Source organism: Phodopus roborovskii, unplaced genomic scaffold, assembly GCF_943737965.1.
Source record: "Phodopus roborovskii unplaced genomic scaffold, PHOROB, whole genome shotgun sequence".
In the NCBI taxonomy this organism is placed as follows: domain Eukaryota; kingdom Metazoa; phylum Chordata; class Mammalia; order Rodentia; family Cricetidae; genus Phodopus; species Phodopus roborovskii.
In genome coordinates, this window is record NW_026126407.1 from 49805134 (window position 1) to 49821781 (window position 16648).

The 16648-nt window shown below is 47.1% G+C and overlaps 1 protein-coding gene and 1 pseudogene across 1 annotated transcript; both read right to left on the reverse strand.

Annotated features, from left to right (window-relative positions):
* Positions 1-232: 232 nt before the first annotated feature.
* On the reverse strand, positions 233-10853 carry LOC127218757 (immunoglobulin superfamily member 3-like; annotated as a pseudogene).
* A 3816-nt stretch (positions 10854-14669) lies between these two features.
* Positions 14670-16343, reverse strand: LOC127218758 (zymogen granule protein 16 homolog B-like). The gene is made up of 3 exons (XM_051179742.1): positions 16271-16343; positions 15970-16072; positions 14670-14940 (listed from the first exon to the last, which is right to left on the reverse strand). The coding sequence occupies exons 1-3, from the start codon at positions 16341-16343 to the stop codon at positions 14670-14672; spliced, it is 447 nt and encodes a 148-aa protein (XP_051035699.1).
* Positions 16344-16648: the final 305 nt, after the last annotated feature.

The window sequence follows — 16648 nt, forward strand, 5'->3', positions numbered from 1 at the left end:
GGAATTCTTTTGTAAACTTTACCAATGTTTTGGCTCGCCAGATAGTAGAGGTCAATAAGACTTGAATTACTCCTATTTCAGCGGAGGGCTGGTGGAATGCCATGGCCCAGATCGGAGGTTGGATACAGCAATGGGGTGCGCATTGTCTCTAGGGGTCTTGGGACTGGTAGCGTCTGGGGCAGGGATTCTTGCACTATGCAAGATCTGACAGACCTTTTCACAAAAGGAACAGTTACATAGACAAGTGTTGCTCAGTCTGGCCCATGGTTCTCTTTGACTTGCTCACCTGTAGCTTTGCCACTGGCTGCAGCACCCGAATCTCCAGCAGGTTGGAGGTCCTCTCCGCCAGCCTTGTCCAGGTGTTGTTGTAGCTCCTCCGCCACAGCTCTGCCACACACTGGTATTTGCCTGCCCCTGTGTCACTGGCCCCACTGATGCTCAGGCAGACATTGTTGCTGGACTCAGCCTTCTCAATGGCAGTCTGAGTTCAGAAGGTGGACAACCCCACTGAAAGCCTCCATCCCAAGTGAAGGTCACCAGATCATGAAATTCAACTGTGCCCACTGGCTGGAATGGCCATGTCACTGACATGGGGACTCAAAATGGGTAGTGGGGCTTGATGATGCACAGCAAGTCAAAGGAGTGACTGTAGGTCACCCCTGGTGTCCAGAAGATGGCTGTGACTGCAAAGCCCATTTCAAGAGCTGTGATGGAGACAAGCATACTGGTACGGCACTCTCCCATGATCTGCCATTCTCCATCCACAGCCCATACACACTCAATCACATGGCACTCGTACTGACCCTCATCTTCCTTCCTGCTGTTGAAGATGCCCAGGTTGAAGGAGTTGGGCTGCACCTGCTCTGTCTGGATGCCCCCAAAGCTGCTGCGCTCCCAGTAAGATGAGCCTGGCTACAATCCAGACACCTTCGGGGAACTTCCGGGAGCGGCTCTGAACACGGGAGACCTGCCTATCCATGAGGGACCACAGGTAATTTCCACCTGCCTGGTGTCTGACCCCCACCACTAGTCCTCTACTGGAGTTCCAGGCTCCTCCCAGAGATCCGCCTATCTCTGTGGGACCACTCTGAGTCCCTGCTGGCAGGATCCTTGACCCCCATCTCAAGGACTCTGCTAAAGAGGCCTCAGCTATAGAGTACGAGGCCCAGGATAGATCTGCCTATAGGCACAAGGAACATCCTGAGTCCAAGCCTTTGGGATCTTTGACTCCCATCACCAGTCTTCTGCTGGAGCCTGATTGCTGACCCCCCATCGCTGGGCCCCTGCCTGTGGAGAGACCTCCTAGAGAGCTTGGACCACCCAGAGCTACAGTCATCGAACCTCTGACCCACCTAAGCCCACCGGGGAAGTATCATAAAGAGAGGGAGAGACCCCACCAACACCTACTGGAAGAAGCTATGGGAGGAAGGCAATACAAGAAAACACCTAACAACAGAAAGACAAGCATGACACCACCAGAATCTAGGGAATCTACACCAACTATAATGGAACACAACAACAAAGCAGAGGAAGCAGAAGGGAACGACTTAAAAATTACCATCATAAAAATGATAGAGGCCCTCAAAGATGCGAAAAAATCCCTTAAAGAAATGGAAGAAAAAAACAAACAAAAAAGTGGAAGAAATGAACAAATTTCTTAAGGAAAGTAAAGAAAGTACAGAAAGCCAAGAAAAAACAATTAAATAGGTGAAGGAAACAGTTCAAGACTTGAAAACTGAAACAGAGAAAATAAAGGCAACACAAACTGAAAAAATGCTGGAAATAGAAAAACTGGAACTACAGATGCAAGCATAACCAACAGAATTCAAGAGATGGAAGAGAGAATTTCAGGCATGGAAGATAAACTAGAGGAAATAGATTCATCGACCAAAGAAAATCATAAATCCAACAAATCCTTAACACAAAACATCCAGGAAATGTGGGACACCATGAAAAGGCCAAACCTAAGAATGATAGGCATAGAGGAAGGTGAGGAAGCCCAGCTCAAAGGTGCCAAAAACATATTCAACAAAATCATTGAGGAAAACTTTCCCAATCTGAAGAAGGACATGCCCATGAAAGTACAAGAAGCATAGTGAACATCAAATAGGCTGGACCAAAGAAAAAGACCCCTTGACATATAATAATCAAAACACCTAACATATAGAATAAAGAAAGCAGCGAAGGAAAAAGGCCAGGTAACATATAAAGTCAGACTTATCGAAATTACACCTGACTTCTCCATGGAAACTCTCAAGGCTAGAAGGTCCTGGATAAATGTTCTACAAGTACTAAGAGTCCAAGGATATCAGCACAGGCTACTATACCCAGCAAAACTCTCAATCACTATTAGATGGAGAAAACAAGATATTTAATGACAAAGCCAGATTTTCACAATATGTATCTACAAATCCAGCCCTACAGAAAGTTTTGGAAGAAAAATTCCAACCCAAGGAAGTTAACTATGCCCACAAAGATGTAGGCAACAGATAATCTCACTACACCAGAAACCAAGGGTAAAGCAGGACAAATATATTCACAATACCACTGCCAACAACAAATCTAAAACAAACAAGCATTAATAATGGTCCTTATTCTCCCTCAACATTAATGGTCTTAACTCGCCTATAAAAAGACACAAGCTAACAGAATGAATATGAAGACAGAAGCCATCCTTCTGCTGCATACAAGAAACACATCTAAGCTTCAAAGATAGACATTACCTCATGGCAAAGGGCTGTGAAAAGATCTTCCAATCAAATGGACCCAAGAAGCAAGCAGGTGTGGCTATCTTAATATCTAACAAGTTAGACTTCAAACCAAAATTAATCAAAAGAGATGAAGATGGTCATTTCGTATTCATCACAGGAGAAATCTATCAACACAAAGTCTCAATTCTGAACATCTATGCCCCAAATACAAAGGCACCCATATTTGTAAAAGAAACGCTGCTAAAAACTCAAAGCTCACATAAAACCTCACACAATTATAGTGGGAGACTTCAAAACATCACTCTCAACACTAGACAGGACCACCAATCAGAAACTCAACAAAGAAACAAAGGAATTAACAGAAGTTATGTCTCAATTGGGTTTAACAGACATCTATAGAACATCCCATCCAAACACAAAGGAATATATACTTTCTTCTCTGCTCCACATGGAACATTCTCTAAAATCGACCACATACTAGGTGGCATAACAAACCTCAAAAGATACAAGAGAATTGGAATAGTACCCTGTATCTTATCAGATCACCATGCTTTAAACTTGGAATTCAATAACAATACAAATCACAGAAACCCTACAAACTCATAGACACTGAACAGTGCGCAATTGCACCATACCTGGGTCAAAGAAGAAATAAAGAAAGAAATTAAGGACTTTCTAAAATTCAACAAGAATAAAGACACGACATACCAGAACTTATGGGACACCTTGAAAGCAGTGTTATGAGGGAATTTCATTGCACTTACTGCCCATATAAAGAAAATAGAGGACAGTCACATAAGAGAATTAACAGCACAACTGAAAGCCTCAGAACAAAAAGAAGCAAACTCACCTCAAAGGAGTAGACGCCAGGAAATAATCAATTTGAGGGCTGATATCAACAAAATAGAAACCAGGAAAACAATACAAAAAATCAATGCAACAAAGAGTTAGTTTTTGAGAAAATCAACATGATAGACAATCCTTTATCCAAACTAATCAAAAAGCAGAGAGAGAACATGCAAATTAACAAAACCAGAAACAAAAAGGGAAACATAAAAATGGACACTAAGGAAATCCAGACAATTTTGAGGTCATACTTTGAAAACCTGTATTCCACAAAAACTGAAAATTCAAAGGAAATGAACAAATTTCTGGATAACTATCACTTACCAAAATTAAATCAAGAGCAGACAAACAACTTAAATAGACCTATAACCCACAATAAAATAGAAGTAGTCATCAAAAGCCTTCCAACCAAAAAAAGCCCAGAGCCAGATGGCTTCAGTGCAGAATTCTACCAGAAATTCAAGTAAGAACTAATACCAATACTCCTCAAATTGTTCCACACAGAAGGTTCATTACCAAACTCTTTCTATAAGGCCACAGTAACCTTGGTACCCAAGCCTCACAAAGACACAACTAAAAAAGGAAACTACAGACCAATATCCCTGATGAACATTGATGCAAAAATACTCAATAAAATACTGGCAAACCGAATCCAAGAATACATCAGAGAAATTATCCACCATGACCAAATAGGCTTTATCCCTGAATTGCAGGGATGGTTCAACATACGAAAATCTATCAATGTGATCCACCATATAAACAAACTGAAAAAGAAAAACCATATGATCATCTCCCTAGATGCTGAAAAAGCCTTCGACAAAATTCAACACCCTTTCATGATAAAGGTCTTGGAGAGATCAGGGGTAATAGGAACATACCTAAACATAATAAGAGCAATATACAGCAAACCAACAGCCAACATCTATCTGAATGGAGAGAAGCTTAAGGCGATTCCTCTAAAATCAGGAACAAGACAAGGCTGCTCTCTCTCTCCATATCTCTTCAATATCGTACTTGAAGTTCTAGCTAAAGCTATAAGACAACAAAAGTTTGGATCAAGGGGATCCAAATTAGAAAGGAAGAAGTCAAACTGTCTCTATTTGCAGATAATACGATAGTTCACATTAGCAACCCAAAAAAAACTCTACCAGATTACTCCTACAGCTGATAAACACCTTCAGCAAACTAGCAGGATACAAGATAAACTCAAAAAAATCAGTAGCCCTACTTTATTCAGATGATAAAGAGGCTGAGAAAGAAATCAGAGAAACATCACCCTTTACAATAGCCACAAACAACATAAAGTATCTTGGGGTAACGCTTACCAAACAAGTGAAAGACTTATTTAATAACTTTGTGGCTCTAAAGGAAGAAATTAAAGAAGATACCAGAAAATGGAAAGATCTCCCATGTTCTTGGATAGGTAGGATGAATATAGTAAAAATGGCAATCTTGCCAAAAGCAATCTACAGATGCAATGTAATCCCCATTAAAATCCCACCGCAATTCTTCACTGACCTTGAAAGGATAATAATCAACTTTATATGAAAATACAAAAGACCCAGGATAGCCAAAACAGCCCTGTACAATAAAAGAACTTCAGGAGGCATCACCATCCCTGACTTTACTACAGAGCTATAGTTCTGAAAACAGCCTGGTACTGGCACAAAAACAGACAGGTAGATCAATGGAATCGAATTGAAAATCCTGATATTAACCCACACACCTATGAACACCTGATTTTCGACAAAACAGCTAAAAGAATACAATGGGGCGAGGAAAGCATCTTCAACAAATGGTGCTGGCACAATTGGATGATGGTGTGTAGAAGACTGCAGATAGACCCAAGTCTGTAGCCATGCACAAAACTCAAGTCCACATGGATCAAAGACCTTAACATCAATCCAGCCACACTGAACCTCTTAGAAGAGAAAGTAGGAGGTATCCTTGAATAAATTGGTGTAGAAGACCACTTCCTGAACATAACTCCAGGAGCACAGACACTGAGATCAACAATTAATAAATGGGACCTCTTCAAACTTGGAAGCTTCTGGAAGGCAAAGGACACAGTGGACAAGACCAAACGGCAGCCCACAGACTGGGAAAAGATTTCACCAATCCTACATCCGACAAAGGGCTGATCTCCAAAATATACAAAGAACTCAAGAAACTAGTCAACAAAACACCAAATAACCCTATTTAAAAATGGGGTACAGAACTGAAGAAAGAATTCTCAATAGAGGAAATCAAAAAGGCTGAAAGACACTTAAGAAAGTGCTCAACGTCCTTATCTATCAGGGAAATGCAAATCAAAACAACTTTGAGATACCATATTACTCCTTCCAGAATGGCTAAAATTAGAAACACCAATGACAATTTATACTGGAGAGGATGTGGAGAAAGGGGAACACTCCTCCACTGCTGGTGGGAGTGCAAACTCGTACAGCCATTTTGGAGATCAGTATGGCGGTTCCTCAGGAAAATGGGAATTAGTTTACCACAGGACCCGGCAATCCCCCTCTTAGGCATATGCCCAAATGATCCACATACATGCAACAAAGACATGTGCTCAACTATGTTCATAGCAGCATTATTTGTGATAGCAAGAACCTGGAAGCAACCTAGATGCCCCTCAACTGAAGAATGGATAAAGAAGATGTGGTACATCTACACAATGGATTACTACTCTGCAGAAAAAAAAATAATGGATCTTGAAATTTGTAGGCAAGTGGATGGCACTAGAAGAAACCATCCTGAATGAGGTAACCTAGTGACAAAAAGAGGAACACAGTATGTACTCACTCATATATGGATTTTAGACCTAGAGCAAAGCCTAACCAGCCTATAATTCACACTACCAGAGGAACTAGAATACAAGGTTTATTCTAAGAGATTCATATAAAGTCCCTCACAGAAAGGGGAAGGGACAAGTCCCCCAGAGCACAGGGGAAGTGGGGGGGGCAGTGAATGGAAAGAGAAGTAGGAGAAAGAGAGGGGGAGGAGAGGAAAACATGTGCGACTAGGAAGATTGAGTCAGGGTAGAAATAGAAGACAGAAGAGAGAGAGAGAGAGAGAGAGAGAGAGAGAGAGAGAGAGAGAGAGAACATAAAAGAGGGAGCCATTATTGGTTTGAAGAGAAAACTGAATTGATGGGAGATGTCATTCTGTATATGTTTCTCATACTGGTTAATGAATAAAGCACTGTTGGCCAATAGGAAAGCAAGATAGGCAGGACTAGGAGACAAGGAGGAAAGAGGAAGTAGGAAGGAGGAGTCAAGATGGAGAGTCTGGAGAGAACAGGATGCCAGCCGGCTCTCTGGTGAGATGAGACCACGTGGAAATACATAGATTAACAGAATGGGTTAATACTTAAGACAGAGCTAGCCGATAAGAAACAAGTACCTGGCCAACAGCATTATATCAAATACAGAGTCTCAGTGTGTTAATTGGGGCTGGCACAGCGGCGGGACAAGACCAGTGGTGGGAGGAAAAACCTTACTCCTTACACTGAACATAAAGAAAGGTCTAGAGACCTACAAGACTGCTGCCAACTAACAATTTGAGCAACCGTGGAAAGGCTACCATAAATGCCCTTCCCAGATAGTGAGATCAACAACTAACTTATCCACCATCATGGAGCCCCCATCTATTACCTGTTGGAAACAGAAGCAAACACCCATAACTAAACACTGAGTCAAACTAGAATCCAGATGCAGAGGAAGAAGACAAGGCTAGGTTGCAGAAACGCATAGAGACAGCTGACTTGAACAAGGAGGAGTTAATGGGCCCCCAGACAGCTGGGAATCCAGCATGGGACTGAATCAGACCCCTTGAACATGGGTCTCAGCCAGAAGGATTGAGCAATATAAGGGACCTCAGACAGTAGAACCAGGATGTATTCCTGGTGCACAAAAGGACCTTGTGGACACATCCCCCATGGAGGAGTACTCCCTTAACCTAGAGACAGGAGAGAAGGCCTAGTCCCTACTTCAAATGACTTGACAGATCTACATGACCCCACCTGGATGGCATTGCCCTCCATGTGGAATTGGGGTGGGGGATGGGAGGGGAGGGTGGTCAGGGTGCATGTGAGAGGACAGAGAGGGTAAAAGGAAGAGAGGAAGGGAGGGGAGGAGGGAGGGAGGGAGAGGGAATTGAGATCGACATATAAAATATAAATAAATTAATTTAAAAAAAAAGAATGCACTAATAATAGGACCAGGAAGGCTTCCTCTTGTACATTGTATTAGTTATTTTTCTATTGCTGTGATAAAACAACATGACAAAAAAAAATGAGCCTGGCTGCACAGTCTAGCCACATGACATTGCTGCGGTAGTCCTGCCAGATGATAGAGAAGCGGCCCTGCAATCTTCTCACTGTGCAGACACTACAGGAGAAGTGCAGGTCCTCACCCTCGAGGATGAAGCTGGCATTGCTGGCCATCTCCACAGAGATGCTGCTTTTGAGAGGAAGGAGGACAATGGGGATGTTCTTGGGAAGCTTGCTTTCCTTGTCGATGAATTTGCCAGTAACCATCTTCTCTTGCCCTGTAACCCTGCAGTTGTATTTGCCACTATCTTCCTGGTGGAGGTGGTGTATCTTCAGCACAAAGACACCATCAGTCATCCTGAGTCCCTGCCTACCAGATCTTTGACTCCATCGCCTGGCCTCTGCTAGAGGTGAGTCTGGGTTGAATTAGGGTTGAATCCCCCCCAAACACACCCTTCCCTGGGACCTCCCTGGATTGGCCCTGAATCTGGCTCTCCCCCCCCACCCCCCGGTGTACTATCCCCAGCAAGAATGCTCCTGGTGCTGATACACACCCACTCACTCCCATGAACAGCCTGCTCTCCCCCCTACACTGTGCCCTACCCTGCCCACTGTCCCACCGCTCTGGTTGAGCACCAGAACAGAAGGTGGAGCCAACAATCCTGCCATATTCGGGGAACTTCCTGGAGCTGTTCTGAGCACACTAGACCTGCTTATCCCCACCTGCTTGATCTCTGACCCCCACCGCTGGAGTCCCTGGCCCCTCCCAGAGATCTGCCTATCCGTGCAGGGCCATCCTGAGTCCCTGCCTGCAGGATCCTCGATCCCCATCACCAGGCCTCTAGCAAAGAGGCCTCAGCTGGAGAATGCCTGGTCTCGGATAGATCTGCCTATCTGCCCAGGAACATCCTGAGTCCCTGCCTACCAGATCATTGACCCCATTGCCTCAGCTGGAGAGTGCTAGGCCCCAGCCAGATCTGCCTATCTGTGCTCAGAACCATCCTGAGTCGCTGCGTGCACTCCATCACCGGGCCTCTGCTAGAGACCTGTCTATCCACCTGGGACCACCCGGAAGCCCTGCGCCTGCCTGATCTCTGTCCCCCACTGCTGGTTCTCTGCTGGAGTTCCAGGCCCCTCCCAGAGATCCCCCTATCCCCTCGGGACCATCCTGAGTCCCTACCTGCTGGATCTTTGACACCCATCGCCTGGCCTCTGCTGAAGCACCTGGGACTAGGAAGATTGAATAAGGGGAGGAATAGACAAGAGAAGAGAGAGAGACAGACAGACAGAGAGACAGAGAGAGAGAGAGAGAGAGAGAGAGAGAGAGAGAGAGAGAGACCATAAAAGAGGAAGCCATTATAGGTTTGAAGAGAAAACTTGTAGGTCTGGAGACCTACAAGACTGACCCCAGAGCACATGGGAAGTAGGAGGAGGGCATTGAGGGGAGAGGGAACTAGGAGAAAGAGAAGGGGAGGAGAGGAAAGCGTGTGGAACTAGGAAGATTGAGTCAGGGGAGGAATAGATGAGAGGAGAGAGAGAGAGAGAAAGAGAGAGAGAGAGAGAACATAAAAGAGGGAGCCATTATTGGTTTGAAGAAGAAACTGAACCTAAAGAAAGGTCTAAAGACCTACAAGACTGACTCCAACTAACAATCTGAGCAACCGTGGAAAGGCTACCATAAATGCCCTTCCCTGATAGTAAGATCAACAACTAACTTATCCACCATCATGGAGCCCTCATCTAGTACCTGTTGGAAACAGAAGCAAACACCCACAACTAATCACTGAGCCGAACTGGAATCCAGATGCAGAGGGAGAGGACAAGACTAGGTTGCAGAAACACATAGAGACAGCTGACCTGAACAAGGAGGAGCTAATGGGCCCCCAGACTGATAGCTGGGAATCCAGCATGGACTGACTCAGACCCCTTGAATATGGGTCTCAGCTAGAAGGACTGAGCAGTCTAAGGGACCTCAGACAGTGGAGCCAGGATGTATCCCTGGTGCACAAAAGGACCTTGTGGACACATCCCCCATGGAGGGATACTCCCTTAACCTAGAGACAGGAGAGAAGCCCGAGTCCCTACTTCAAATGACTTGACAGATGTAGATGACCCCTCCAGGAGGGCATCACCCTACATGTGAAGTGGGGCGTGGGGTGGAAGGGGAGGGTGGGGGGAGGCATGAGAGGGTGGGAGAGAGGAAAAGAAGGAGGGGGAGGGAGAGAGTGGGAACTGCAATCTATATATAAAACAAAGAAATAAGAAAAATTTTAAAAAAAGACACCATCAGTCTCTTTGGACACTTTACGCTATCCTTTGGCTTCACAGTGGGCAAATTCACTGTTGAGGACCGGCACACATTAGGTCCCATAGTGGCGATTCGTGAGCTGTTGAAGGCCCAGGAGACAGCAAAGTACCGACCAGGAATGTTCTGAGCCTCTAGGATACATCTGAATTCCACTGGCTTGCCCACTTTGTGCAGCCTCTTGTTGGTCTCCAGGCGCATGGTGAACTCTTTGTCGGTGGGCTGGACATGGACAACAGCACCCTCAGAGCGCTTCCTGGTCATGGTGTACCAAGAGCCATCTGGATCCTGGATTCACTCAGCAACCACGCAATAGAACTTGCCCTGGTTGGAAGGTTGCAGGTGGAAGATGGTGAGGCAGAAGGTGGTTTTCCCCAGCTTGTCCAGCCGCACCTCCCCCAGGCCCTGCCTCTGGGAATATTTGCTGCTGGAGTGTAGGTTGAAGTTTCAGCTCAGGGCAATGACCTCCACAGGTTTCTCGCCACCCTTCCAACGAAGCCAGGTACTGAAGGTGGCTGTGCTGGTTGCTCTCAGTGGTGACTTCGCAACTGAGCTCCAGAGGGTCCTTTTCCACTTTGTGCAGAGTCTGGGGAACAGCTGTGGCCTGCAGGGAATCTGGGATCACCACTAGGTTCATCTTGGCACTGTGACTTCCAAAGTAGTGCTCATCCGTGTTGGGGGTGTGACATTCATACTCCCCTGCATTCTGGGCTTGTAACTCTGTGATATGATGTAAAGCTGAATTCCCCTGGATTCTCTCCACATAGTTCTTACCACTGAGGACTCGTTGAGTGTAAATGGTATAAGGGAAGGAGGAGTCCACTGTGCTACAATCTGCACTTCACACTCCGGGGCGGAGGGCTGGTAAATGGACCATTGGAAGTTCTGCTCAGAGGGACTCCGGTAACCACTCACATTGCACCAAATGGTGATGTGGGAGCCCTCTGTGTGGTACAGAGGTCCTTCCTGGACAGTGATCTGTTGCTGCGACAGTGACCTGCACCTTCCGAGGTGCTGTCCAATCACAATGAAACTGAGACATAATGTCAGCATTCTGACAATGGTTCCTCCACATCCAGACCTGTCTACACAGGCCTGCTCATGCTAGCCCCCTCCTCAGACAGCCCCTGCTCTTCCACACAGACCCTACTCCCTCTTCAGAATCCATCCACTCCAGATGCAATCACTCGTGCGTTCCCTGTCAGGGCATTTTCCACTCTTCTTTCTGGCTTACCACAGGCCTGAGCACTGGCTCCAACAAGTATGCTCAGGCTTCCTGCTTTGCTGCACCTGGAAAACCAGCATGCTGGGATAATATAACCCCCATTCATGTTTCTGATGGTAAGCCGACAGACCAGGTCAGAGAAACCATAGTCCAAGAAAAAATCCAAACCATCATTGATTCTCTGATTCCTCGTATAGATTATCATCCATTACTACTTCCCAGACTCAGAGGTGCAGACATCAACGCCCAAACCTCAGATATTCTGTCTGCTACCCATTATGCTTTAAACATTACCAACCCCACCTAGCAAAAGACTGCTGGTTTTGTTTGACCTTGGGAACCTCCTGGCCCCTAGCAAATCCCTGTGGCCTAATTATGATTCCATGCTGGAGGATAACTGCACACTTAGTGTCCCTTTTAAGGTTCATCCCACAGGATTTAATAATTCCTCATGCTTTTATAAACATTTTTAAGAATGACTGTTTTGGTATAGATGTAGGACAAGCCTCCTTTACCTCTTGCCTTTCAGTGATTAATGTATCCATAGCTCTATGAGCTGGGCCTGGACAAGTCCTAGTTTGTGGCAATGGCTTGGCTTAATTCTTGCAGCCTGCTAATTGGTCAGGGTTGTGTGTCCTGGCTACCTTCCAGATAGGAATAATACCTGGGGATGAGTCCATCCCAATACCCAGCATAGACTGTTTCACTCTGTGGCACAAGAGAGCAGTCCAGTTCATTCCAATATTGGTTGGACTTGGTGTTTCAGAAGCCCTAACCACTGGTTCCACAGGAATGGGAATAGCAATAAAATCATACTCCAAGCTGTCTCAACAGCTTGCTGATGATGTACAGACCATCTACAGGTCAGTCCAGGACCTTCAGAACCTAGTTGACTCACTAGCAGAGGTGGTCCTACAAAACAGAAGCAGGCTAGACTTACTCAATGCCAACAAGGGAGGCGTTTGTTTGACTTTACAGGAAAAATTCTGCTTTTATGGGAACAAATCCAGAATAGTTTGAGACAGAATCAAGAAACATCAAGAGGAGCTCGAGAAGATTCACAGAGATCTGTTTCATCAACCCTTTTGGAGCGCCTGGAACAGACGCCTGTCTTAACTCCTTCCCCTGCTTGGCCTACTAATTATTTTATCACTAGGACCTTTTCTGTTTAACAAACTGATGGCCTTCATTAAAAATAAAATTGATGCTATAAAAATGAAACACATACAGATGCATTATCATCACCTTGATATGGCCAATATGGGAGACAGCTATGATGAACTCTAGCTAAACCTGTATATTGATAAATTCATCAGTCATCCTCTCCTTGGTGAGCACAGTTGGTTAGTCTCTGGCAAAGGCTTGATGGAGGCAGAAGGAGGAGGATTCATGTTCTCCTGTGCTATACAGCTTGTTCAGGGCAAGTCTTAGAACATGCACATGGCTTTAAAATTGAATAAATGAATAATCAGACTTCAGGAAGCAGACTGAAGGCAGCTAATCCCAAAAGACACTGGAGGGGAGGAGCCACTGGTCCCTGGCCAGGCTGACAAGTCACAGAAAGGAATCTCTGATGACTTTGCTCCATGCACCAGGACTAGGCAGGGCTTCAGGAAGGAACTAGCACTGTATCTGTGGATGGGAGCATGCTGGCTCCACCTCTTCCCAGCATCTAGTTGAAGCTAGTTCCCGCATCCATGCACATTGCAGCGCCCCCACCCGAGGACCTGAGGGCAGCACGCTGGAGTTCAGGCTGCCTAGTGGCCAGTGCGATGGACAGTCACCACCCCCTGCACAGAATGTCCAGCTCTGACCAAGTGTCCAACTCCGGGAGATCCTGAAGAACGCCGATATGCACGCTCAGCCCCTGGCCAGAAGCTGCTGATGGTCAAGGCATGAACTGGCCCAGGTTCAGATTTCTCAGGTGGACCTCCTTACAGCTGATTCTGCTGAGTGACTTAGAACAAATTCCCTTGCCCTCTGTGCCTCAGTTTCTTCATGAGGGCGCACTGTCTCTCTATGTAGTCCTGCAACTCACTCTGTATCCCAGGCTGGCCCCAACTCACAGAGAACCTCTTACCTCTGCCTCTGCCTCTGCCTCTGCCTCTGCCTCTGCCTCTGCCTCTGCCTCTGCCTCTGCCTCTGCCTCTGCCTCTGCCTCTGCCTCTGCCTCTGCCTCTGCCTCTGCCTCTGCCTCTGCCTCTGCCTCCCAAGTTCAGGGATTAAAGGAGTGTGCACTGCACCCAGACAAGTCTTCGTCAATCAGGCACTAGGAGAGGTGCAGGTAGAGGCCTGCCCTCAGGGCTCTCTGGCCTGGACCTCCCTCCTCCCTGTATCCACTTGGCTGATTCCCCCACTGCTCTGAGGATGCAGCTCAGATCCCACTGCCTCCAGGAAGAGTCTCTGAGGCTCTCTCAGCCTGCCACCCCTCTGGCAGGTGCTCTGTCTCCACATCACCTGTCCACACACCCGGTAATGCAGGGACCGCCAAGTCACCATGAGCTTCTGTGTGCTGTGCATGTGATGTATATGTGTGTGAACCTACTAGTGTGAGGGAATGCACACACTTATATATGTGCATGCACGTGGAGGCCAGAGATTGACCTTGAGTGTCTTCCTCCAGTACTCTCCGCCTTGTTTTGTGAACCAGCATCTTCACTGTAGCTAGAGCCTACAGATTGGCCTGCACCAGCCAGCCAGTGAGCTGTGAGGAGCAGCCTGTCTCCTTCTCCACTCTTCCCCGCTTCTCCTAGTGCTGGGGTTACTTCTGGGTAGGTGCTGGGGGCCCAAATTCAGTTTTCATTTTTGCACAGCCAGCACTATAGCCACAGAGCCATCTCCCCAAATCCTCCAGGCCCCCCTTCTTTGTGTCCCTTAGGGCAAAGAAGAGCCTGGTGAGTACAAGCCGTTGGCAAATGGTTAGTGGCAACCCTGAGGTGTGTTGCAGAAGCAGAGAAGTCTGGAACAATGCAGGGCCAGCACAGGACAACTGAGTGTGTACACATACACCGCAGTCTGCAGTGGTGCTCTCTGAGCTGACCCTTGGAGATTATAGCCTAGGGTCACTGTGTGCAGCCCCCAAATACTTGCCTCGCCTATTTCTACCCACCGTCATTTCAGTTCACAGAGGGAGCCTTCTCAGACCCAAGAATCCCACTTGGACACAGAGTTCATGCAGATATACTATTTATTAGTGGGCATGGTTTCCAAGGCCCAGTGGGGTGACCTGACACAGAGCGCTTCAGCTGGGGTGGCCATGAGCCTCACTCTGTACATTTACCACCTGGACTCCCCCACTTAGCACTGATGGCCTTAAAGCCACCCCCTCACGTAATAGCCACAGAAGCCCAGAAGCACATGGGAGGGATCTTGAGGGTAGTCGGTGAACTCATTATTAGCTTTGGCAGTCCCAAAAATCTTATCTCGTGGCCTGGTAGTATAAAGGACTATTTGCCGCATGTAGGAGTTGTATGAGCCATATAGTGACATGATATCTTCACCATCATTCAGTTCCAGTTCCTCCAGACTCCCATCTGAATAGCCATACAGTGAACCCCATTGGTCTCCATGCTTCATCTGGACACTAGGGAAGAGGACACCCTTTAAATACCCATCCAGACACAGCATTGCCCTCCTTCCATGGACCCAGGTGCCCCTCCGCCTCCCTCTCTTTTGGCTTCTTGAGACACACTAGCCTCCCTCTCACTCTGGGGAAGCCAATCACAGATACTGTGAGCTGAAGGCCCTTACTCAGCCTATTGGGGACTCGCTTCATCATAGTCACAGTAGACAGGCCAAGCAGAGCAGTCTGCACATCAGACCTTCATAGGGGACAGCTCCGTTTACAGCAGGGCTGACCCTGGCCAAGCTGGGACTTTCTCAACCTAGGTCACTTCTAAGAAAGCAGCAGATCACAGAAAAACAGGTGTCTTCCGTGCCCCTAAGGGACTTCACCAGCCCCACACACTGACTTCTTCAGCATCCTAGTCTTTGGCGGCATTCCAGAGCTTTCGCAGCTCAGTTCACACGCTGTCTTCTATTTCCCTGACTCTTCCCCTCTCCATTTCCTATGTGTCTGACATCCTCTCACTACAAAGCAGAAATCCTCTCAGGCTCAAGCAGGGTTGCCCCCAATATGAAGGGCCTGACTTTGGATTTCTGCTTCCAACGTTGCTTACCACTAACATTCAGTCACCTCTAACCCTCTAACCCTCTAACCCTCACCTCCTAGACTACCCTGGCAGGTGAGATTTCGCTATCAAGAGTAGGGATTCAGGGGCCTTTTGTAGTTGAGTTGAGTAGGGAGCAGCATCTCCACCTTCTTTGATCAACCCGAGATGCAAAAGTAGGACTGTACTATGGACTCAGTAAAAGCAGGACTATGCTCCGGAGAGGTAATGACTGTGGACAGCTACAAGACAAAAGGTTTGGCTTGTGGCTCTGTGACTCTGAAAAGCAAATGACTTTGAGGAGCCACTAGAAACCAGATGGGATCTGTGGGAAGGAAGACACAATCAGTGGACCATGTACTCATAGGTGGGGTTCTGAAATGTGGGAAGAATCCAGGCAGGACACAGGGTGAGGGGCCATGCATGAGTCTGATCATACTTACCCCATAATGATGTTATTGCGAACATACATCCGAATTCTTGTTAAGTTTTTTCCCTCGGGTATGGAAGTGCAGAAATGTGTGCCGGTTGTCCTGCCATAGTAATCTGTGTGGATGAAAGCCCAGAGAGGAGAAAACCCACTCAGACATGTGGAGGGCCTGTCTTCCCACCCGGGAAGCCAGGAAGGATTGGCCTATGACCACGTTTAGTCTGTGGCAAAGGCTGGGAGGTGTCCCCATGTCTCCTAGGTTGAGGGAGATGACGTGGCCACCGGTGAGGGGGCCCACTCCAGGGTTGACTTACTTTCTGAACAAAAGGCGGGCGTCCCCAGGACAGCAAGGATCAGCAAGAGCAGCATGGCCTGAGGCTGGGACATCTGAAAGTCTCAGGGAAAGGGCAAAGACACCTAAGGCCTAACTGGGGAACCAGCTGGGCTTCGCCATGATGCCCACCCCCGGGAGCCATGCACCTTACCTGGCTGGGAGAATTCGCCCTGGGTATCTTGTGCCTGGACCTCCTTCCCCTTCCCTTATATGCTCTGGAGTCTCTTGGGCCCCTGTCCAGAAGGAAGGAGCCATGGGCCACCAGAGGGACAGGAAGGAGTGGGTTGGTGGGGGGCTCTTCCTGGGGAGTTTTCAAAGCCACCTGGGGAGGCTCCCGGACACACTGTGTTTGCAGACT

Bases quoted from the DNA above. Each gene is read 5' to 3' on its own strand.
- LOC127218758 (XM_051179742.1), bottom strand. From the start codon at position 16,343: ATGTCCCAGCCTCAGGCCATGCTGCTCTTGCTGATCCTTGCTGTCCTG. The intron at 16,073-16,270 runs GTAAGTCAACCC...TCATCCACACAG, and splicing joins GCCCGCCTTTTGTTCAGAAA to ATTACTATGGCAGGACAACC. The intron at 14,941-15,969 runs GTAAGTATGATC...CCTCTTCCCTAG, and splicing joins CGCAATAACATCATTATGGG to TGTCCAGATGAAGCATGGAG.